The sequence below is a fragment of the Acanthopagrus latus genome, chromosome 8 (genome assembly GCF_904848185.1).
Source record: "Acanthopagrus latus isolate v.2019 chromosome 8, fAcaLat1.1, whole genome shotgun sequence".
Classification (NCBI taxonomy): Eukaryota; Metazoa; Chordata; class Actinopteri; order Spariformes; family Sparidae; genus Acanthopagrus; species Acanthopagrus latus.
The window spans coordinates 26,252,298-26,275,546 of record NC_051046.1 but is presented as its reverse complement, the minus strand read 5'-3'; the positions used below and the strand labels follow the sequence as shown (position 1 = coordinate 26,275,546).

At 41.2% G+C, this 23,249-nt stretch overlaps 2 protein-coding genes and 1 long non-coding RNA gene across 5 annotated transcripts; 2 read left to right on the top strand and 1 right to left on the bottom strand.

Moving 5' to 3' along the window:
- Positions 1-7: 7 nt before the first annotated feature.
- LOC119023995 (DEP domain-containing protein 7-like) lies at positions 8-6,953 on the top strand. Its single transcript, XM_037106350.1, has 12 exons — positions 8-200; positions 512-697; positions 849-990; positions 1,091-1,186; positions 2,446-2,630; positions 2,720-2,921; positions 3,178-3,329; positions 3,477-3,668; positions 3,846-3,988; positions 4,130-4,255; positions 5,602-5,677; positions 6,496-6,953. The coding sequence occupies exons 1-12, from the start codon at positions 134-136 to the stop codon at positions 6,705-6,707; spliced, it is 1,779 nt and encodes a 592-aa protein (XP_036962245.1). The 5' UTR covers positions 8-133; the 3' UTR covers positions 6,708-6,953.
- A 363-nt stretch (positions 6,954-7,316) lies between these two features.
- On the bottom strand, positions 7,317-12,057 carry LOC119023998. The gene is made up of 2 exons (XR_005076379.1): positions 8,702-12,057; positions 7,317-8,068 (listed from the first exon to the last, which is right to left on the bottom strand). It is a non-coding gene; the product is annotated as an uncharacterized LOC119023998 (long non-coding RNA).
- A 1,501-nt stretch (positions 12,058-13,558) lies between these two features.
- tcp11l1 (t-complex 11, testis-specific-like 1) lies at positions 13,559-21,956 on the top strand. 3 transcript variants are annotated; one of them, XM_037106353.1, is made up of 10 exons: positions 13,559-13,644; positions 14,508-14,648; positions 16,468-16,600; positions 16,685-16,805; positions 17,003-17,223; positions 17,492-17,628; positions 18,078-18,256; positions 18,399-18,580; positions 18,772-18,944; positions 19,085-21,956. In XM_037106353.1, exons 2-10 carry the CDS (start codon positions 14,516-14,518, stop codon positions 19,294-19,296), a joined length of 1,491 nt encoding a protein of 496 aa, XP_036962248.1. In that variant the 5' UTR covers positions 13,559-13,644; positions 14,508-14,515; the 3' UTR covers positions 19,297-21,956. The 3 variants fall into 3 exon arrangements, with proteins under 3 accessions (XP_036962248.1, XP_036962246.1, XP_036962247.1); XM_037106351.1 differs by lacking the exon at positions 13,559-13,644 and adding an exon at positions 13,669-13,940; XM_037106352.1 differs by lacking the exon at positions 13,559-13,644 and adding an exon at positions 13,868-14,183.
- Positions 21,957-23,249: the final 1,293 nt, after the last annotated feature.

Here is a 23,249-nt window from a genome sequence, read left to right as displayed (position 1 = left end):
CGCCATCTAGAGGTTGAGTTTTAAAATTGCACACACACACAAACCAAAAGAGCCTCTGATTAGACGTGGTGTGCGTCACCTGCTCATCTAACCGCCTACCAATAACTGAAGAAGTGTAATTCTACTGCCAGACATGGCATCGATAAAAGAAAGAGCCGCGGCCTTGAACCTTGCGGAAAAGCTGTGTGTTCGTCCTCAAGGTGAGTGAATGAGACGCGCACTTCAACGAGCTGCTGGGATCTCTGCAGCCCGCAGGCCTGTTCATGTGTCCCTCCCGACCAGCTCGCATGAACTACACACACTCACTCAAAACTCCCTCCAGTTGTGCTGATTCATAACCAACCCCGGTTAGGTTTCCTCGGAAAGACCTTCACATTCCTCCACCAGCTTTTCCACTTCTCCATGCTTTGTCATCCTAAGATAGTCTTCTACACCCTCCTGTACATCTGCACAGCTTATCTGTAAAACATGACTCAGTTTGTTTCTCTCCCCTGCTGTGTCTTTGTCTCAGCACATGGAGTGTCCAGTAAACCGGCCCAGTCGTCCTCCATGTGGAGTGGTCTCATCTCCCACCTCAGGTCCTCGGTGACAGTGAAGCGTCGACGAGTCCACCTCAAGTCTCACAGCGACTGTTTCCTCGGCTCAGAGGCCGTGGACGTGGTGGCAGAACACATACATCTGGTCAAAGGCTTTGAGGGTGTATATTCTCACATTTTACGTCATCTAATGAGCTACAGATTTTTCACCTAAGTTCTGTTTCAGCCAAGCTATCTCATCATCACTCCCTCTTTTCATACATGAACCAAAGGACGCTCACAAATTGCAGTTTTGTGTGGCTTGACTTGAAGGTGCCACCGTGTCCCGGGACAAAGTGGTGTGCGTGTGCCAGGCTCTGCTGGACTGTCATGTGTTTGAGGCGGTGGGAACCAAAGTGTTTGGCAAAGACAGGAAGCAGGATGTGTTTCAGGGCAGCAAGAGTGCTCTTTACAGGTTAGATGCACACAAACCCATATTTTTTTCTTTTTTCTTTTTTTTTAATATTCTGATGAACAGTTTTATCCACAATGGTCATCTGCCTTATTTTACACAGATTTGTAAGTGGGTGCACTCCTTCGGTCGATGAGCTGGAAAGAGGTGCGCTTGTGAATGGGATCCAAAAGCTGTTCTGCAGTGCTCCTTCAGACAGGTGGGACGTCTAAATCACACATTGTAATGGTGTCCACGACAACACTCACACTAACTACAGCTTTCAAAGTGACCACAGAGTTTCACACGTGTCTCCTAAAAGTGCACATTTAAAGACTACTGGAATATTGTACTTAATTGCAAAAACCGTCCACATGCACAGCAAACTGAACTGCCCAGATTCTGATGAAACACCTCTTGCTGAGCAGTAAATTCTGTGAGATGACTCTATTGCAACAAGTATTTCCGCCCCCCATTTCATTTTCATTCATAGTGAGAAATGAACAAGGACAAATCTCTCCAAATAAAGCCAGAAATGCTTGAGCTATAATCAAGGCCTGTTAAGATTAGTGTAGTTGCAAAGTACAGCTACTCCATGTGTCGCACTGTTTTTATTCTGCCTTTGTTTAGTCAGGAGCCCAGAGTAAAATGTCTTCTAAGAATCTGTCACACGTTATCTGAAAATTGTGAGTGCAGTTTGAGGCATGTAGCCGGCTGGCTTTGACATTTGTAAGTAGTCTGCATCTTCTATGTATCACCCATCTTGGCTCTGTTGGGCTGTAACCGTAACTGGAAAATAAAAAATTAAAAAAACCTTCTTCCATCACAGTTTACAGGGTTTTATATCAAAATAGTGGATTATATCATTGTTGTCTTTTAGGCTTGGCTTGGGAATTTGATTTGTTTCATGATGGAGTCCTTTTTGTGAAAAACAAAATGAATGTTACCAGTGCTGCAGAACCAGAGACATGTTCTTTTTTTTCCTCTCATGCATTCTTCTTCTTCTTCTTTTGTGTCAGAACCTGACTCCTACATTACTCACAATGCAGTGAAACCACCAAGCTGGAGATTTGTGTGTTTTTGGCACTGATGATTAATGTGGGCTCAAGCCGGTAGCTTCAAACTGAGATGAGGAGAGGGCTGCAGAGTTCCAATGGCTCACATCTTTATAATTTCACAGCCCAAGCTCTCTCATTTTCTGTCTTTAACTTAAATTACAGCCCTTGAGGGAATTAATTAGACTTGCCACCGCCGCTCCCTTTGGATACAGGCTTTGATACAACTATTCAAACAGTCTTTGTGTGGAGTTCTCCTTCAAAGATATTAAAAAACATTCACTGTGTAAAGAATTCTGCAGAATCTCTACCGAATCAAATCTTTTACCATCTTCATATTGCCTAACCTGTGCTAGAACCCTAAAACGTACTATTCAGTATGTCGCCAACATGAGCTCTTAGCATTCTTTGTTTTGTATTCCAGGAAGGAGGAGGAGACCCGTCCCACTGGACCCCACGTTGGGGTGTCCACCCCTGTCAAATGTTCTCAAACGTCCGTAAAAGCCAACCAGCTGGACCCTCCTGCCACCGCCAGCCTGTCGCTGGAGCCTCGGGTGGACAGTGTGAGTCCCAGCAGAGTGCAGACGGACACTGCTTTACCACAGTCACGTAAGGCGCTATGTTATGCCTATGCTTCAATCTTACAAATGTAAATGAATTCTCTTTTTCTCCTAATATCGGTTGCGCCTCTGTCCTAGTGGTAGATGAGGTGTGGTGGGAGCAGACCCTGCTCAGGCTCTTGAACCTGGTGGAGCTCCCCCTGCTGGAAGGAGTGCTTCAGTGCAGCCAGGCCCCGTCCTCTCCCCCTCGATCAAACCTGCCGGCTCACAAGAACCCAGACCTGATCTACAGCAGCAACCACCTGGACAGACAGATCCTCAAGGCCTTCAGGGACTCTCAGTGGGTTTGGCTCTGCTGTTCAATTCTAGCTTAATGCTAAATGTTTTTTAGTGATCTAAAGTGCAGTACTAGGGAATTGTAGATCTTCACATACACCTGAAACCCTTTTCTTTGGGAGCTAAATGTGTTTTGGTCTCAAAGTAGTGGATACAAAAGTGTACCCGCATTGTTAACTATTCTTTAATTCTTATAAGAGTAAATGAGAATATCAAGGAATATCCCTGCTTACTTCCCAGTATTGCTCCTTAACCCTCAGTGACAATGAGTGGCTCCTCGCAGCTCTGGACTGTATGGACTTCCTCCCTGATCAGCCAGTGGTGGAGCTGAGCAGAGAGCTGCCTCACTGTTTCCTACAAGATCAGGAGAGCTGCGAGCAAGTACCAGCTGACAGCAGCACACAGGATGGAGGCAAGTGCTTGGATGAGTACCAGAACAGTTTTCATGTTCTCACTTCTGAAATACAGAATGCTGCCTTTCCTCTGACAAGTTCCTTATAAAGCATGCAACTGCCTTTGTTAATGTTATAACGATGTACGGTTCAATTTCCGGCTTCAGTGCAGTCTCTGGAGTCTGTGTCCATCCCGGCCAACAGCAGCGATGAGCGGCCTCGTCTCTCACAGAGTGGCCTGGACGAGTGTAAGCTGCTGCTGTACAGGACCCTGGTGAAACACTACAGCCACACAGACAGGCCTCCACTGCTGCCCCAATACATGATGGACATATACATAGCCATCACTGACCTGCTGGGTAAGAGCTAGGGTTGGGACCCAGAAACTGATTTTGTCATTTATTTAGGTTCACGTTGTCCCAGAATAAGTCAGCCAGGAACTGTAACCAAGCCCGTTTCTGTGCCGTAGTTGCCCGGCTCTGCTAAGGTGTCAATAACCTCAGTGCGACTTACATTTGTGTCTCTTGTCTTGCCAGTGAAAGCGAAGTTGGGCACAGCTCTGGAGGCTCTGCAGCTGTGTCTGAGGCTGCTGCCTCCCGCCTGCAGAGACGAGCTGCGCAGGCTGCTTACATTCATGGCTCTGGCTGCTGACCCACAAGAGATAAAACTGGACAAGGAGGTGAGGGCTGGTGACTGACTCGTTTGACTAACGCATTTTGCTCAGTTTGTTAATGCATTTTTGTCCAGTTAAAGAATGTCTCAGCATTGAAAGTCATCACTGTGGCAAGCTGACATGAAAGATGTGCTGTTGGACCTGCAGATAGAGAACAGACTGACGGTGAAGAGGTCTTTCATGAGGGCAGTCCTCCACAGCAAGTCGTTTCCAAAGGAAAAAGAGGATCTGATGGTGGTGTTCATGCTCAGCAATGTAAAAGAAATATTTAAGGTAAGGAAATTCAGAGGAACAGAGGAATTCACAGTACTCGTCGTTTGGGTCTTTACCTCGACTCATCAAATAATCTATGGGTTCCTCGAAGGTGAAGATTTTGTATTGCACTTACATAAAGTTAGGAGACTCATAAGACGCACATGAAGAACCCAAGGCTGTGTCGGAAATGTCCCCCCATTGACTTTGTAGTGCACTACTTACAGTCATGCTAGTGTCTCTGTGAGGCTGTACTTGGTTACATTAGATCTTTGACCTAAATGCCAACATGCTCCTCATGCTGATATTTAGTAGATATAATGTTCCCTATCTCAGACTAACATTGCCTTGCTATCACTTAACACAAAGCTGATTCTGGTGGGAACGTAATTAATTTAGCTAGTATTTTCTTATATCTCTCAAATATATGATATAATAGTACCTCATTCACCGTCTGGCTGGGATCAGGGTGTAATTTGCTCATGAACCAAAGTATTATTCATCCAAGGTTGTAAAGACATTTACCTCAAAACCACAAGCTGGCTTTCAAGGAAAGTGAAGAGAGTCAACAACATCATAATGATTCATCCTCTATGATCACGAATGTCTGTACAAAATCTGATGATAAAGCATCTGTTAATTATGAGTTTTTTGTCTGGACCGACTGACAGCCAAGCATCGCCTTCTCCAAAGCCACAGCTGTAGTATGCCTAAAAGGAAAAAAAAAAAAAAAATCCCATATTTAAGTAGTAGAGATTGTGTTGTTCCAGCTCATAGCGCCTAGTAACATTGGGCCCTACATGTCCCATAATGCAACTGAACAGCATTTTTTATGAAGCACGCTCCACATGTGCGCACAGCTTCCTGTGAATATGTGGCCATGAGCTGAAGCACCGAAGATCTTTAAGACAAGACAATGTCCAGGATTCTCAGAGTTGACAAGGCTCCTTAACACATCACAAATCCAGATTATGTGTAAAATCAAGTGAAGTTCCCCTTCAAGTGTATGGGGACCAGCATCCACATGTGTTAACATCTGCAATCCATTTCTGGCCCTGACTCACTGTAACCAAAATGTCAACCCAGAATATGGTGTGATGGTTTGAGGCTGAAATGTGTGACGCGTCTTGTCTGAACTTTGCCATTAAGCGGTGCTGTAACTCACTGTTGGGTAAGCAAATTGCTCAAATTGAGTTGCAAAATATAGTTTAGTCTCAGACATTTGTGTAAGGCTGTCGTTGAACGGGGGCAAAGGGAAGTTGAATTGAAATTTCAAATAGGCTGCCAATTTTTCCTGTGTAATTTAATGGACAAGCTGTTTTCATGACGACCTGTATTTATTTTCTCTGTTATTCTCTTTGCTCCAGATACCAGGGGCTCTACACAAAGGAGTGAGTGACAAGCTGGTCAGCCTCGTACAGGGGAAGCAGCCCGACGTGACTGGTAAATGACTGTTTATAAGTGATAATCCCACATGTCTAACACAATACACCTTGATAATAGATGGATCAAAACATCATTGTGACTTTCAGTGTCAGAATAGATGGGTAGAAATCTTTCTTCTCATCAGTTGCACTCAAAGACAGATACGGTATCCCTTTAAAAGAAGAATGGGGGGAAAAAAAACTTTCACCATTTCACAATAAGCTTTAATGCACATCAACTTGACACATTTTATTACCTGGAACGTCTAAGAGATGCATATAATTTTCACATTTGTGCCTGAGGCGTTTTGGGTCCACTCAACCAACCATCAGGAATTTAACAGATCATAGTGGTCTTAGGGGTGCTTATAACATTTGGACATGTGTATAATTTAAATTCCTGATGATATCTGATAAAACGTAAATGGCACTGCAGCTGATAAGGGTACTGACATTTTTCAGCTCAGTGCAATACCACCTTGTGTCTTATTACAGAAAAACACATCTGTCATGATTCCTTACTGTTTACACTGACTGCACTGTTTCCAATAGACTGTAATCACTGAGGCGAAAGGGTGCATATTATTTCCAGTGATTTTCTGTGCACGACTTTATTTTGTTGAATGCTTTTCTACAGCAGGTGGATCCTTAAAAGCCTTTTCAGTGCCCCATACAGATGTTATCCTGTTTTAGAGTATAAAGAAATATGTCAGTGTTGTTTTTACGGCATGTTCGCTGCTCCAGAGTGGCAAACACTGTGACGCACCTTGAAAATACTTTTTTTCAGAGTTACCTCCGTGTAAACACCATGTTTTTTTTTTGTCTCCGGTTCTTCAGGCTCCACATTCTGTCAGTCGGCCTCCAGCAGGACCTATACAGACTCGACAAAGAATACCACCCACCAGGAGCTGTGGGCTCTTCTGAACAGCATCCACCTGGACACCAAGATTTCTGCCAAGGAGAGGAAGCGTCTACTGGGACAGTTTTACCAAGCCCACCCAGAGATATATTACCAGTACTTTGGTGAATTTTCTGTTGGGGTGCTGTAGATTTGTGAAGACAGTGACATAGCCTGTCTGTCTGTGATGTCTTTAGCAGTCACTTTTCACCATTATCTGGTTTTGATTAATATTTACTCAGTTAGAAACACGCTAAATGACTGAAAGGAATTATTTGTGGCTGACAGTAAATTAGAGTGGAGATTGTAAAGAGGAAGGATATATGGCATATGATTACACTTGCATGTGTGTATTTGCTTTATTGTTGAAAAAAATAAATAAACAGTTGATACATTCTCTTTTTGTCATGATTAACCTTCATGTATTAATGGAAAACAAATAGTTGAGAGATGTCAACAACAAAAAATGGCTAAATCCATGATCATGTGCTGCAACAAAGTGTGACTTGTGTGAGGGTAATTCTTAGTATTCCATTTATCTGTTGATAGGCTGTGTGTATTTAAATATATGATTTGTGTAGGTAATTCAAGAAAGTAAGGAGTGATTGATTTTACTGACAATACATTAACAGTGTATTCACAAGTGCATTCTTGTAATGTAAAAAATTCTGCTGAATTCTCTTAGATATGATGGAGATCTTTTATTTATTTAGTGCAACATTGCTTTTGGACATATTTTAGATCTTTTTTTGTGTGTGTGTATTTTTTTTTGGCCTTTATTGATAGTACAGCTGAAGAAGATGACAGGAGACAGGGTGAGAGACACAGCAAATGGTCCGCTGCAGCAAGGACAAAGCCTCTGTACATGGGACGCCTGCTCTACCAGCTGAGCTAAACTGCGCCCCCATATTTTAGATCTGAACATAATTGCAGAAAATTAATGTAGATAAAACACTCAATAGCAGACCAGTTCAACTGGTGGCCCTTTGATCGTATTGTTAATAAGGTTATTGTTAAAATCATAACACGGGCTGTTCTAGAGGGAATTTAAGATTGACCTACTTCTGTTAAAAGGTGCATGTTTGCCTTCTCTGTTGTCATGTCAGTATTACCTCAATGAAGTCAGCTGTTGCATCCCAGTGTTGAATAGCCAAGGTCCCTCAGTGTGCACAGAGCTACTGTCACAGAGCGACTCAGTGTCTGTGCAGCCAGGGGCACCATCATCATCTGTGAGTCAAAATTCACAGGTGATACCTTGTTGGCAGCATGCAATCCATCTTTAGTTTGGACAGTATTCAGATGAACAGTGTTTGTCCAGTTGATCTGACCTGTAGTGCTGGTTATTACACCCTGTCACCAGTCACCGGATGTGGGAAGAATGTTTTTTAAAGGCTCAACAGGATTTCCCTTTAGCGGGCACCCAAGTTGGTTGCACATATGCATATTGGAGGCATGCCCAGCCATTGTGACACTCGTATGCATCATCATGTTGAGTCCACAGACCTCATCCACCTTGGTAAGAAGAAAAAGCAGTTATTTAACATGGATCAAGATTTTTTTGGCTTATCACTGTTCCCCCTCTGTTTCTCTCTCTCTCTCTCTCTCTCTGTTTCTGTTTCTCTCTCTCTCCCTCTCTCTCTCTCTCTCTCTGTTTCTCTCTCTCTCTCTCTCTCTCTCTCTCTCTCTCTCTGTTTCTTTGTCTCTCTCTCTCTCTCTCTCTCTCTCTCTCTCTGTGTTTCTGTTTCTCTCTCTCTCTCTCTCTCTCTCTCTCTCTCTCTCTCTCTCTCTCTATATATATATATATATATATATATATATATATATATATATATATATATATATATATACATATATTTGAAAATCATACTCCTGACTTCTTTCCCCACAACAGATAAGATCTGTGATTTTCATGATGATGTCAATCAGTTGGACCATTTTAAACAGGGGGAACGCATCCTGACAGCTTGGAATATGACTGTCAGATACTGTTCCCCCTCTGTTCAAAATGAAAGGAGGCTCACACATCTTTGGAATTCATACTCCTGACTTCTTTCCCCAAAACAGATAAGATCTGTGATTTTCAGGCTGACCCGGTTCGACTCCCGGCCCGAGTCCCTTTGCTGCGTGTCACTCCCCCTCTCTTACCTTGTTTCCTGTCACACTCTTCAGCTGTACTATCAATAAAGCCAGAAAAGGCCAAAAAAAAAATTCTGAGATTAAAAATCAGCATTCTAGAACTCTGAGATCAAAGAAACAATTCTAGGATTCTGAGATCAACGTCAGAATTTTAGAATTCTGAGATTATCCTGTATGGAAGATGATTAGGGCCACATGTGACATTTTTTTTAGGTCTGAATTTAAATTCATAATTCTGTGATTAAAGTCATAATTAAAGAATTCTGAGATTAAAGACAGCATCCTAGAATTTTGAGATTAACATGTATGGAAGATGATTAGGGCCACATGTGACATTTCTGTGAGTTCTGACTTTAAAGTCAGCATTCTGAGAATGAAGTCATGAGTATGAGAAAAAAGTCAGAATTCTGAGATTGAAGTTACAATTCTGACATTATAATTAGTATTCTGAGAATGAAGTCAGTAAGATAAGATTAAAGTAAGAATTGTAGAATTCTGAGATCAAAGTCAGAATTCTAGAATTCTGAGGTGAACGACAGCATTCTAGCATTCTGAGATTAAAGACGGAATTGTATAATTCTGAGATCAAAGGCAGTATTCTGAGATTGGCATGGATGGAAGTTGATTAGGGCAACATGTGACATTTTTGTGAGTTCTGACTTTAAAGTCAGAATTCTGAGAATGAACTCAAGATTCTGAGAAAAAACATCAGAATTCTTAGAAAAAAGTCAGAATTCTAGAATTCTGAGATCAAAATCAAAATTCTAGAATTCCGAGATGAAAGACAGCATTCTAGAATTCTGAAATTCAAGAAAGAATTCTAGAATTCTGAGATTAATATGAAACGAGGCTCACACATCTTTGAAATTCATACTCCTGACTTCTTTCCCCATGACAGAAAAGTTCTGTGATTTTCAGGCCGATATCATTCTATTTTACCATTTACAACAGGGGGAACACATCCTGACAGCTTGGAATATTATTGTTAGTTGCTCTTCTCCCTCTGTTCAATATGAAAGGAGGCTCACATATCTTTGAAATTTATAGTCCTTACTTCTTTCTCCACAACAGATAAGTTTCGTGATTTTCAGGCTGATATCATTCAATTCGACCATTGTGACGACCTCTCCTCCTCTTGAATTGGTGGTCTGACATGCTCTGACTGTTTTCTTGCAGAGGTAGATGGAGCTGGGAGGGTCATCTACCTGTACCTGCCTTTCTGGGCGAGGGTTGATGGGTTGATGCACTTCACAACACACCATACACCATATCTTCACACATCCATACACTGCTAATACGACTGATACCTTTCCTATTGTACATACCCCACTAGTTACTTAACATTTATGTTGGTTTGAGTTAAATAAATTACTTTTTGGTCAACAGGTCTGTGTGTTGCCTCCCTTCTTTTGCCATTTACAACAGAGGGAGCGCATCCTGACAGCTTGGCATACTACTGTCAGATACTGTTCCCCCTCTGTTTAATATGAATGGAGGCTCACAGATCCTTGAAATTCATATTGTAGTATTCTAGTATCATAATTCTAGAATTCTGAGATCAGAGTCAGAATTCTAGAATTCTAGGATCAAAGTCAGAATTCTAGAAATTCATACTCCTGACTTCTTTCCCCACATTAGATAAATTCTGTGATTTTCATGATGATATCATGCAATGCAATGCTGATTTCATTCAATTTGACCATTTGGAACAGGGGGAACACATCCTGACAGCTTGGAATTCTACTTTCAGATACTGCTCCCCCTCTTTTTAAAGACAGAATTCTAGAATCCTGATATGAAAGACAGAATTCTAGAATTCTGAGATCAAACACAGAATTTGAGGATTCTGAGATCAAAGTCAGAATTGTTGAATTCTGATATCAAAGTCAGAATTCTACAATTCTGAGATGATCGACAGCATTCTAGAATTCTGAGATTAAAGGCAGAATTCTGAGATTAGCTTGGATGGAAGATGATTAGGGACACATGTGACTTTTTTGAGTTCTGACTTTAAAGTCAGAATTCTCAGAGTGAACTCAGAATTCTGAGATTCAAGTCAGAATTCTGATATTAAAATTAGTATTCTGAGAATAAAGTCAGAAAGCTAAGATTAAAGTAAGATGTATAGAATTCTGAGATCAAAGTCAGAATTCTAGAATTCTTAAATCAAAGTCAGAATTGTAGAACTCTCAGACCAAAGTCAGAATTCCAGAATTCATGCATCCTGACAGCTTGGAATATTACTGTCAGATACTGTTCCCCCTCTGTTTAATATGAAATGAGGCTCACACATCTTTGAAATTCATACTCCTGAGTTCTTTCCCCACAACAGATTAGTTCTGTGATTTTCAGGTTGATATCATTCAATTGGACCACTTACAACAGGGGGAACGCATCCTGACAGCTTGGAATATTACTGTCAGACACTGTTCCCCCTGTGTTCAAAATGAAAGGAGGTTCACACATCTTTGAGAGTCATACTCCTTTATTCTTTCGCCACAACAGATAAGTCCTGTGATTTCCAGGCTGATATCATTCAAGTTGACCATTTAAAATACTGTCAGATACTGTTCCCCCTGTGTTAAAAATGAAAGGAGGCTCAGACTTAAATAACAATAGAAAAAAATAAACTTACTTTTTAGAATGTAGGATTAGTATTCATTTCAATAAATATAAAATTAAATAAAATTTCATGGTAAATGTCTGGATCAGTTTCCCTTGCAGGACAAGAGATAACCTGAAGTTAATTGAGAATTTGGAAACATTAATGTAGGGTAGTAGTCTGTTTCATAATTTTTTAAGTCCACCGCACAATTTACATCCTTTTGTTTTATAGCTTTCCCAAAGTTTTTCAACTTGAGCGATGTCTCATTCGGGATTCTCCTATGCAAATAGGCTACCAAAATTGAGCTTTATTTGGGATGTTCGGTTTATCCAATGAGATCCTCTAAGAGATACACTGACATGATGTCACAAGGTCATGATCAGCACATGTGGTTCGTTAACCTCTCTAGTTTACATACTCTTAGATGTAATAAATTGCAGTCCTTGTTTACATTTTCTTCAATGGCTGAAAGTTCCCCAAAGTAGCAAGTACGGAAGCACTCTCTTTAAAACACTATTATCCCCCAAGTTAATATTGGTCAAGGAATTAACATTGATGTTTACATTATAACACAAATGTTCAAATGTTTATGCACTAAAGATATCCTGTGATGTCTGTGGACGGTGGTTCCACCACGCATGTGTTTGATGGCAAAAGATAGAGCACAAATTTGTATTTGCAGCATGCTCAAGGCCAAATAAAAGACCAAAATAAGAAACTGATGAATGTGGATGTTGTCTTTACAAAGCCTATATGTACAGAAGCCAAGAATGGTCATGGATTTGTCTTCTTTTTTATGCACTGTTATCTCGTGATAACGAATTATTATCTCATTATCTCGATATAACAAAGATTGCTTTCCTACGATAACGTATTAATTAATTTATTTATCTCCATATAACACAGATTGTTTTGTCTCGATGACAAATTAATCGATAATGTGTTTGTCTTGATTTCAACCTACAAGAGCTGCCACGAACAGCTTCCATAGCTGGCTTTAGCTCTAGCCTATGGGTAAGTTACACTTCACGTTAGTTTGTTTACTTGACTGGGTTTGTTTTGGGGATACCGATTAGCAGATGGGAGGCTGACAAACTCATATCTATCCGGCTGCTTCAGCTAAGGTAACGTAAATGTAGGCTAACGTTAACTTGGCAATATAATGTGAAATGTAATTAAATGTTTATTAATAAATTTAATAACCTATTACGGAAACCGTTCATGGCAGCTCTTGTAGGTTGAAATCAAGACGAACACATTATTAATCAATTTATTATCACAAGAAAACAGTCTTTGTTATGTGGAGATAACAAAATGAATACATTTGTTATCACGAGAAAACAACCTTTGTTATATCGAGATAACCAGATAATAATTTGTTATCGCGAGATGACAATGCATAAAAAGAAGAAAAATCCATGGCTGTTCTTGGCTTCTTGGCTATATCATTATCATTATCAAAAATATTTTGATATTTGTGTTGATGTGTTAAATAATGCATATTTTGTTATTTAATTTGTATTATTGAGTTTGAATAATAATCATATGTTCTTAAAAGTAAGTACACACTATTTATTTTTTGTTTAATGTTATTAAAGTCTTTAATGCTTGTCTGGGCCTCCTTTCAATTTGAACAGAGAGGAAACAGTATCTGACAGTAATATTCCAAGCTGTCCAGATGCATTCCCCCTGTTTTGAATGGTCAAATTGAATGATATCAGCCTGAAAATCCCAGGACTTATCTGTTGTGGGGAAAGTCAGGAGTATGAATTTGAAAGATGTGTGAGCCTCCTTTCGTTTTGAACAGAGGGGGAACAGTATCTGACACTAATATTCCAAGCTGTCAGGATGTGCTTTACTTGCTGTAATGGAGCTGAATTTAAGACAAATATGATAAAACAGCAATTTACATTTTGCCCATAAATGAATGAGCACACCTTCTTCCAAAATCCATAATATTCTAAATGAAAAGTCTCTCACAAATATAATATTTTTTACTGATAGAAATAACAGCATTTGGTTGTGTTAATGAAGCCATAAAAAGAAAAACATTTGTGCAGTTGTCCCAGTTTAAAAATATAACTAGACAGTCATGAAATTTGGATTTCACTTCTTCAACATATTCAGATAAAACTCGCTAAAAAAAAAAAAAAAAAAAAAAAGAAAAGAAAGAAAGAAAAAAAGTCAGTTTTGAACCTTAGCTCTCGCCACTGTGCCTCTGTGGTACGAGCACAACAGCTCGGGGGCGAGCGTTGAGTGAACGCGCGCTTCCTGCGCCGTTCGGGTCACTTCGGGTGGGGGCGGCACCAGGGGAAACATCTCGAGGAAACAGAGCTCGATACAGCAGGTCAGCTGCCATACTGTGTGTTCCCGAGGCATGAAAACGTGATGCAGAGTGAGACTGTTTGCTGAAAATCTAGTAGTGTAGACACTTATAAGCTACCAGAGCAGATGGAGAATAATGGCAGCAGGTTAATATCACTCCGAGAACTCGCAGAGGATTTCTGCCATCTTCTGTCGTGGGACCCCAACACATGCGTGTGCGCGGCGCGCGGAGGGCTTGGCTTGCACGTCACGTTAGCCCCACCCAATACAGGAAGAGCCGCTCGACTAGCGGCAGCCCATCAGAGGAGGGCTACGACGGTAATAAGCTCCAGTTTTCTGGAATGAAACAAAGGCTTCCTCCTGTTGAAGACGGTGTCCGGCAGCGGTTAAGTTGTGAATATATTTGTGACAGTGATACCACCGCCATGGCCCGGGTTCTGAAGGAGTAGCTGGCTCCTTTTGTTGTTGTTGACAGTCGTGTTCGCGCTGACTAAAGCTAACGTCAGATAAATTGAGCTTCACGTCTGACCCGTTTCTGTCCTCCGTGCTGCCGACTAAAAGGTTAGTAACATCACCACAGGCTGGACTGTGAGGGCAGACACGGCACCATGAGGCTTGGTTCTGCTTACATCCGTCGTTATCACCCCCCCCCCCCCCCCACTTCCCAACCGATGTAGGTGATGTCATCATCTGTAGACCACAACAATAACACCTGCGTCTCTCCTTCTGCTTGCATTGAAACATGAAATCCCACATTACCAGCACAGATGTAGCAGTACTGCACGTCTAGCTACACAAATCGCTGCGCCTGTTACTGACTTTGAGCATTTGCAAGAAGTTCAGGTTGTAACTTGAAGCTTCCAAACAGCATCTGTTATCTTGCAGACTTCAGCATGCCAAAAGAGGCAGAGGGTGGAGGAGACAAGGAGTCGAAGGAGGAGAGGGCGCAGGATGCCCCAGAGCAGACGGTGAGGAAGAGGGTCCGGGCAAATACTCCGAGCCCGCACAGAGAGAGCACTCCCCAAGGTGAGACACACAGGGACAAAAAAAAAAATAGTGATGATTCTGTATCTATTGACAGGAGGCAGCAACATTTCCTTATGTATCATGTACATAGAGGCAGGAATACTGTTCAAGGAGTGCCACTGGTCAGTGGGATCCTGGTGCTTATTTCCTCTTGCCAAGCTCTGTTTTCTGGGATGTATAAACCTCTAAGAGTTTGTGTGTCAGTAGTGAGAAAGGAAAACGCCTGCTTCATGAATATCTGCTCATAGACATGTTGTTAAGGTGACCAGCATCCTGGCTAAACAGAAACTTACTAATGCCAAGCTAGAGTTGTTAGCAGCCAACCCTTTGTCTCTAGCTGGGATCTAATCTGCTCCCTCTCAAAGACAATAACTTCCAGCATGATTCCTCAGTCTCTCCTTGGGAATTCTTTATTAGCACAAGCATGGACTTGGATGTGAACACAAACAACACAGCTTTTGTATGGGGGTGGAGAAACATTCATGGAAGGGGAAAATACCAGCCTCACAAGCTTGTTCCTTCAGGGGCTGGCAAGTAAACTCTTTCTGTTTGTAGTGCTCGCCTGTCTTAAGTCTTTAACTCAACAAAAGAGCTTCTGTAACATGTTTTTGTGGGGGATGCAATGGTCAAGCCAACCTACGGCCATGCTGAAAGGCTTGGGGTATTTTGAGCTTATCATGAGTTTTTTTTTTTATTATTATTATATCGATCCACATTTAAAACCTTATATTGTCCCATTTCTAGTGCATGGTGTATAAGATGTTTGGCAGACAAAGCGCATACAGTACTGTACATCCTCTGAAAAATGAATCAGTCTGTGACACAAGCTCTAGTATGAGAGCAAGTTGAACTGTCTTTGTCTCAGTTGGGATCCTAGTTTAATGCAAGAGTTGTCACATCTGCCTTAGGTTGCTGGCTCCTTGAGTACTAATTGATACATAACATTTTGTAGGATTGTTTTTATATCTCAGAAGTTTGAAATCCCCTAAAAAGCACATCATAAATGGCCGACAAATTCAAATATCCCAATATTTTTCTTAACAAAAATGTTGAGGTCCATATTGAGGTCTATTGGTACTTTCACAAAATATTAACGCAAGGAGATGGTTGATAAATAATCATCAGTAATGTGGATGTAATGACTGAGTGGAAGTATTAGAACGATCTTGGAAGTTCAGAAAATGACACCAGTAACTGTCATGCATCCTTTTAAACCTGGAAAGACAACATTTATGTCATTTCATGATATAATGATATATTAAAATCAAAAGTCAATATAGTCACTTATGATATAATATTGAAATACTGCACAGCCCTACCGGCAAGCCAGAAACTGGTTGAGTAGATTCAGTTGGTAGCAGTGCCATACGCAAATATGCCCAAATTTAGCATTGTTGGTTCTGATTTAGAAAAATGCTACATGATCTGATTGTTCTCACTGTCAGTTTAATCATGTCTTCCAAACATTGGAATTGCACATCGCTGCGTTTGACAGATGAAGACATGACACTTGTTCATGCTCGTAGCTTTAAATTATTATCCTTCAGGGGCAAGAATAGAAAGTTTGCATTTGGGCAGGTGTGCTAAACAGAGTGCTTTGTGGAAACACTGACAGGAGGATTTCTTGAGGGTAGTATTTGGTGTGCCTGCTTTCACAAGTTAGTTGTTAGTAAATGCAGTTTGTTGGCAGTGGAATAACTTGTGTTTGTTTTTGTTTTCTTCTCAACTTTCTGGTTGGTATCTGTTGGTGTAATGTATGCTCCGATGGTTAATTTTGTGGGAATGAATCATTTGAATCTTGCATTTTCTTCCCTCACAGCCAGCCCTCCCAGGTTTGTCTCTGTGGAGGAACTGATGGAGACAGCTAAAGGAGTCACCAACATGGCTTTGGCACATGAAATACTGGTGAACCATGCTTTTCAAGTCAAACCTGCAGAACTTCCTGAGGGGAGGTAAGAGATTAATCAGACAACCGTCCTTTGAGTGAGTTTTTTCTCATTCTAGAAGTAAAAGTTCCTTGTGTTCCCCCTGTACAGTTTGGAGCGCAGAGTGAAAGAGATAATGCACAAAGCATTCTGGGATTGTTTGGAGGATCAGTTGAAGGAGGATCCACCGACGTACGGACATGCCATCAAACTGCTGGCTGAGATCAAAGAGGTGAGCAGAGTTTTTATTTTATTCAGGAAATAGACTGGACCAGATGACCCCACAGCTCTGCAAAATTGAGGTCTTTCTGTATTTGCAAAAGTCGTTGATGCTTTTTCATATATGGATTACAATATCTCTGTCGCAAATCATTTTGTCTTACCTTTCTCGCCTGCCTTCAATCACCCTCTGCCTCCCTGTTCATACAGACACTGCTGTCCTTCTTGCTGCCTGGCCACGGCCGTTTGCGCGCCCGTATTGACGAGGTTCTCGACCTGCCTCTCATCCAGCAGCAGGCTGAGAAGGGAACTCTTGACATTAGTGAACTGTCCCAGTTCATCGTTGGGATGATGGGCTCGCTGTGTGCCCCCTGCAGAGACGAGGACATCAATAAGCTAAAAGAGATCACCGATATTGTGCCTCTGCTCAAGTGAGACAAGAGACAGACTATTATTAGTTCTGCATGTTCCAGGTCGTAGTTTATTTTTAGGTTGTGTAATTTCATTCCAGTGCATTAAAGTGCACAAGTCAACATGCTCTGGAGTGATGTTAAGGAGGAAGTCTAGAGATGACTTGATCAGATTTAATAAAAGTGAATAACAAGATATGGATTCTAAACCTCTACAGTGTATTTTGAGAGAATAGAATTTCACAACATTTAACCTCTCTTAACTTCTTCGGTCCTCCGTCCCTCTCAGGGCGATATTCTCTGTCTTGGACCTGATGAAGGTGGACATGGCTAACTTCGCCGTCAGCAGCATTAGGCCTCATCTCATGCAGCAATCGGTTGAGTATGAGAGAAGCAAGTTCCAAGAGTTTCTGGAGAAACAACCAAGTAAGCAAACACTCCAACATGAAAGGAGCCACATCATAAATTATTCATGCTAAAACAATACATATTGGACTGGCATGTGTAGCTAGATCGAAAACTACACGCCAGACAGTTTAGGCTGAAGCGCATAGCAGACCACATGTCACAAGCAGGTTTCAATTGAGAAGTTCAGCTGTTTTGACTAGTTTTGGAGAATCATCTGAAAAAGTAGAACTGTGTCCCTTTTTTTTCTTACTTAACACAAAAATATCTTCAGATGACTACTGTTATACATAATTGATGGAATGTCCTACTTGAAGATGCTTTGATTAGTGTTCTATCTAATTTGGCCTGCTTCTTCATAAATCTGTAAATGGATGGATGTTGGATCAGGTTTGTTTTGACACTGGCTGATGGAGGATTGGCTGTATCAAGGGAAAGCTGAAAAAAGCAATCGATCTGTTCTCCTTTAGATGCTTTAGACTACACTGAGAAGTGGCTTGAGGATGCAGTGAGATGCCTGAGAGAGGCTGGACCTGATGGTTCTAGTGCTGCCTCATCTGACCCTCCCTCACTCCTTCCCCTTAACGTCCATAATCATGCCTATCTACGCCTTCTGAGGTGGGACCACGCGTCAGACCCCTTCCCAGAGGTGAATGCTGTCGATCCCGTAGCCTCACGTTGTGTCTCTCTGCTAGTTAAATATCTTTATTTATGAATTATGTCCTTTGTGGTTCTCTTGTGTCGGTTTTCTACCATCATTAACTCTGCTCCTCTTATTCTCCTCTCCATAGACGGTGTTGATGGACCAGGTTCGGTTCCAGGAGATGCAGCAGGAGGCCGAGCGGTTAGTTCTGCTCTCCTCTGTGCTCCTCGTTGTCTACACTACCACAGGAGAGGCTATCTCAGGCCTGCCAGGGCTGATGGAGACTCTTAAAAACACTGTCAACATCTTGCTTGCAGACATGCACACTCCGTGAGTACCAGTACTTTGATCATCACACATACATAAAATTACAGTGGACAGCATTGCTAGTTAATGAGGGGTACCTTTCAATCCATCATGTTTCAGACCACGCTCGCTGCCACTGACTGGCAGGAATGAGTGATTTAAAGATATAGAAGTTATTTGCTTTTATTAAATGCATCCTTCTTGTCTCTTCAAAGGTCTTTTAGTGCACAGGAGGCCTTAGCGACCATAGGGGAGAAACTGTGTGTTGAGCTGAGTCAGTGTCTAGGCCAACATGGCTACTCTCCATTTTCAGCTGACAGAAAGAGCACTCTGATGGGACAAATCTCAGCTACCATCCAGCCAGACAACACAGTCCGCAAGCTGATGGGTAAGAACAGTGAAACATATGACAACTTTCACATTAACAGTGTGTGGTTTACTGTATGGTTTATGTACAGATTTGTTTAGCAGCAACAAATCTCCCCTCGTCTCCTCTCCGCTCCCCTCCTCGCCTCTCTCTCCTCTCAGACTCTCGGGTTCAGAGCTACCTCCTGGCTTCCCTGGAGTCCAGTCAACATAAGACCCCTCCTGCTCTCCCAGGGGGTCTGGCTCCAGTCGGCAGGGAGCTGAAGGAGCTCGCTGTTCGCTTCAGTCGTCTCGTTAACTTCAACAAGCTTGTCTTCTCCCCGTTCTACCAAAAGATTCTCAATAAAATACTGGCAGGAGGGGAGAGCCCGTAAACATTGAAATGTGGAGTTAGAGTGGTGTGGAGAGAGTGGTCTGTAGTTTAACCATTTCCCCCCCACTAGTGACGGTTAAGTTTTAGAGAAAAGAGTTAAGGAGGCTGATCTGTATTCAGCAGATAGAGCCAGCTAGAGTATGCACCTTATGCAGGCATAATCACAAAACACTGGCTAACATCCCAGCTGTATTAACTCACAGTGTTGCTTATTTGAGAAAACCTCAGGCCTCGTAAGTGTGACCTTACTGTAGCCATCTCACATTAAGTTGTGCTCATTCGATACGTTTCACACCCCATAATAAACAAGATTTAGACCTCAGTCTTACCAAACAGGCACTGGGGCAGAAACACCAGTCTGTCCATTCATTCTGAGCATGGGTAGTGCATGGAGGCTGACACCAATAGCGTCATTTAGACTCTTGCACAGACATTCGGAGCTTTGCCAAATTGCTCCTGGTTTCTGTTTTGTTCATTGCTGCCCAAAACAACACAGTGCTACAGGGAGACTGCACCAGCAGGGGAGGAGAAATACTCTCCACTTGTTGCTGATGGAGCAAGGAAGATACGTTGCTCCCCAGCTGGGAGCCAGATACCGGGCATAATCCAGAGTTCATTGACCAAACAATTACACTCTCCCACAATGCCACACAGCCCTGCACTCATCGCAATGCCTGACTTGGTCTGAATGAGGCCTTAATGTTGTGATTATCATACTTTGCAAGATATAAACACATTTCTTTCTACAAAAAAATATGGCTTCATACAGTATAACTTAATAGATAGCAATGTGTCTCAGTATGCAATCAGTATTTAAATGACCAAAAGTTCTCAGATTGGCACATATTTGGTCCTGTGTTGAGGCCTAGAAGTATTTTATGTTGATCTTAACCTAATAAATGTTTCTCATCTCTGCCATATGCATGAGAGCTCCAGACATGTCTCAAGTTGCCAGGAGTTGCTCAGACAGAGACACGCAGGCACATTCAATGAAAGGAGAAACTTCCTGGGAACACTTGATGGCAACTTGCTGAATCAGTAATGCATCATTTGATTTTGATCAGCCGCATCTCTGATACAGTGATACACAGACATATTAATTCCCCTACCACGCCGCTTGAAGTCATAGAAAAACAAGGTACAATAATGCAAATTACTGGTTTTATTTATTTATTTTGATATGGTAATCACATTATATTTGTGAAACATGCATCTCCCCAGCAAATCTCCCTTTGTGCTTACAAAAGAGTTGATTGAAAGGGCAGTAGAGTATAACCTTGGTAACTCTGTGACCAGGTTGTCAACTATTCCCTAAAACAGTCTCCTTGACAGAACCTGTGTGTCTCTGCCTTACCAACATTTCCTGTCAGCTCATGAGTAAAACACCCATGGAGCTCTTTTACATACTAACAGAGATGGAAATCATTTATCAAATTCTGAATGTTAATAAAGTGCTTCAGCTCTGGAGAACATCAGACCAAATATGCAACACCCTAAAGAGTTTTTCACTCGGACTGATTCCCCAAACTCAGACATTTGTGATGAACTTAAAAGAATTCAATATGGTCAAGTATTCAGAAACAACTTTCAGGACTCGTGTTCAAACTCAGTTGTACTGACGCTGACTGAATTAATTAACTAAAGTGATTAAGTAATTCTATAGCTTGACAACGCAGCAGATGATTGCATGCTGACTTTAAACGACTACTGGGAATTACAGTGGATACAAAGAATCTTTTCACCATTACATAGTTACCGTTACAGCTTTTGAAATTTCCTCTTCGTTAGACTTGATATCAAATAGTTCATAGTTTATCAGATTTACTTAATGTTAAAACATTTGGGTATGCCTTTCCTGCAGCATGCTGAAGATGAAAAAAATCCTCGTATTTGGATCAGACATGGATCATCTTTGGCACCACTAGAGTCTCTAGCAGGCTAAACTAAAATAAGAAGAGAACCCATTTGAATGTGCATTTTTGTTAAGAGTGGACCTGGTTAGTTTTCTCTGTCTGCTTCCAGTCTTTGTGCTAAGCTGAGCTAATAGACACATGGCTGCAGCTTTATATTTAGCATTTAGGTACGAAAGCAGTGTAAATCTTTTCATCTAGATCTCAGCAAGAAAGGGAATAAGTGTATGAACCATTGCTTTTACAAACCATATCGCGAAATGGTCTGGTGACTGAAGTCTGACGAGAATCTGGTACTGGTTCATAGGGAACTCAGAGATCTGAAATGTAGACTTTTTGTATCCACTGTATGTGCACATAGGACGATTCTTAAAAGATATTTAACAGGATATTAAAGCAAAATGACCAGAATAAATTGATGTGCACTGAAGGGAAGCCAGACTGGTGTTATGGACCAACTTGAACTGTTGTTCTTTAAATTGTTACATGTTATTTCAAATTGTGTTCACTTATTTATAACATTTCTGATGGTTTATAAGATCTTTAGAATATTTACTTTCAGCAAACACTTTGCTCTGCATACATATTTTACAACTTAGCACAGAATACTGACAGTGGTTGTGACATGGCAGAATGACGTCACCTGTCCCTAAATGAATAACACCTGTTAACCAACTGATCTCTTCAATTACACTGATATCTGTCCTTAAATGTTCATTCAACATGCAAATAAAGCATTGTTCCTCCCACACAGTGGAGTCATTAGTCATCTCTCTAACACCATGCTGGTGTATCTTTTTGTTGGTGTGCTGGTATCAGATTTAAGAGAGGGATCTGATGGGATTTTTTTGGGCCTGAGAGACATTAGAGAGCAGGGTGAAGCTGGATAATGCAGTTCTTGTTTGTTAAATAAAAGACTAGATCACTTTATGTTAATGATACAATATGACAGCCAGTTAATTCCCAGCCACTTAATGGTGACTAACCGCCAGTCTGACTGTACACTAGCTTCACTGCTGGTTCTCAGTCCAAAGAACACTCTAAATCTCAAAAACAACTGGGATGACGCATTATAATTACCTTCAGCAAATGATATGCCTGTTAGTTTAAGTATGAGACACTAGGTGGAGCCAGAACTCCAATATATATAATATTAAAACTATAATATTATCATTATTATAATAATGGTACCATTTACCAGCCAGTTGATAAATCACTATAGTATTTTGGCTGATGTCACTGGCTGGCTGGACTTATTTGTGTGCCCTGATTGCATAGCAGCCCTTAGTATAACCAAAATGTTGAAATTACTGAGTTTTATTGGCTGGTAACATTGCATGTTGCGTGATGGTATGACTGTTAAATGTCTGATGTGTTTGAACATGTCTGTAATGAGAACCATTTTACAATTACAGCATTAAGAAACAGTGTGATAACACAGGATCAGGAAAACAGCGTATGCAATGAGAATGAGGAACAGTATTACATTATAATATGGTCTGTTGTTCTACTGACATGTTTGCTTGAGTCTGAGAAGCTGTGGCAACTGTGTCCTCTTAGATGCTTGCTTGAAATCACGCATAACCAGCCCAGTTCAGCTGTGCAGTCTTTGGTGATGTGTGTTACTCCCTTAACAAGGCTGATGTTTGTCCCCATTTGTCAAATTCTGTTTAGTGGCTGGGCCCCCAGCTTCACCGCCAGTTGATGACATAATAGGATTTAATAATGGACAGCAGTATTCTAGGAAGCTTTAATTTAGTGATTATTGGTGTGAGCTGCATCTCTGGGGTCTGAGGACAGTGCATGATTCCAGGGCGCATGTATGGCTATGAATTTGTGTATTTGTTAATGGAATAGCTATTTTTCACAAGTTATATTTCACCACAGGAAAATAAAAGCATTCATGGCAGACTTCTAAGAGTATTAGTAATACCTGGGAGCAGTCAATATCAGTCAGTATCTGTGAAATGAGCCCCAAGTCAAATGTTTATTGTTGAAATGCATAGTTAATAAACAGATTCCCTGCACAAGGATATCTCCTTTG

Excerpts from the sequence above, each read along its gene's own strand:
- LOC119023995 (XM_037106350.1), top strand. The coding sequence starts at position 134 with ATGGCATCGATAAAAGAAAGAGCCGCGGCCTTGAACCTTGCGGAAAAG. Across the intron at positions 3,669-3,845 it reads AGCCATCACTGACCTGCTGG|TGAAAGCGAAGTTGGGCACA; the intron begins GTAAGAGCTAGG and ends TTGTCTTGCCAG. Across the intron at positions 4,256-5,601 it reads ATGTAAAAGAAATATTTAAG|ATACCAGGGGCTCTACACAA; the intron begins GTAAGGAAATTC and ends TCTTTGCTCCAG.
- tcp11l1 (XM_037106351.1), top strand. The coding sequence starts at position 13,832 with ATGCGTGTGCGCGGCGCGCGGAGGGCTTGGCTTGCACGTCACGTTAGC. Across the intron at positions 16,806-17,002 it reads TGCTGGCTGAGATCAAAGAG|ACACTGCTGTCCTTCTTGCT; the intron begins GTGAGCAGAGTT and ends CTGTTCATACAG. Across the intron at positions 18,257-18,398 it reads CGTCAGACCCCTTCCCAGAG|ACGGTGTTGATGGACCAGGT; the intron begins GTGAATGCTGTC and ends TCCTCTCCATAG.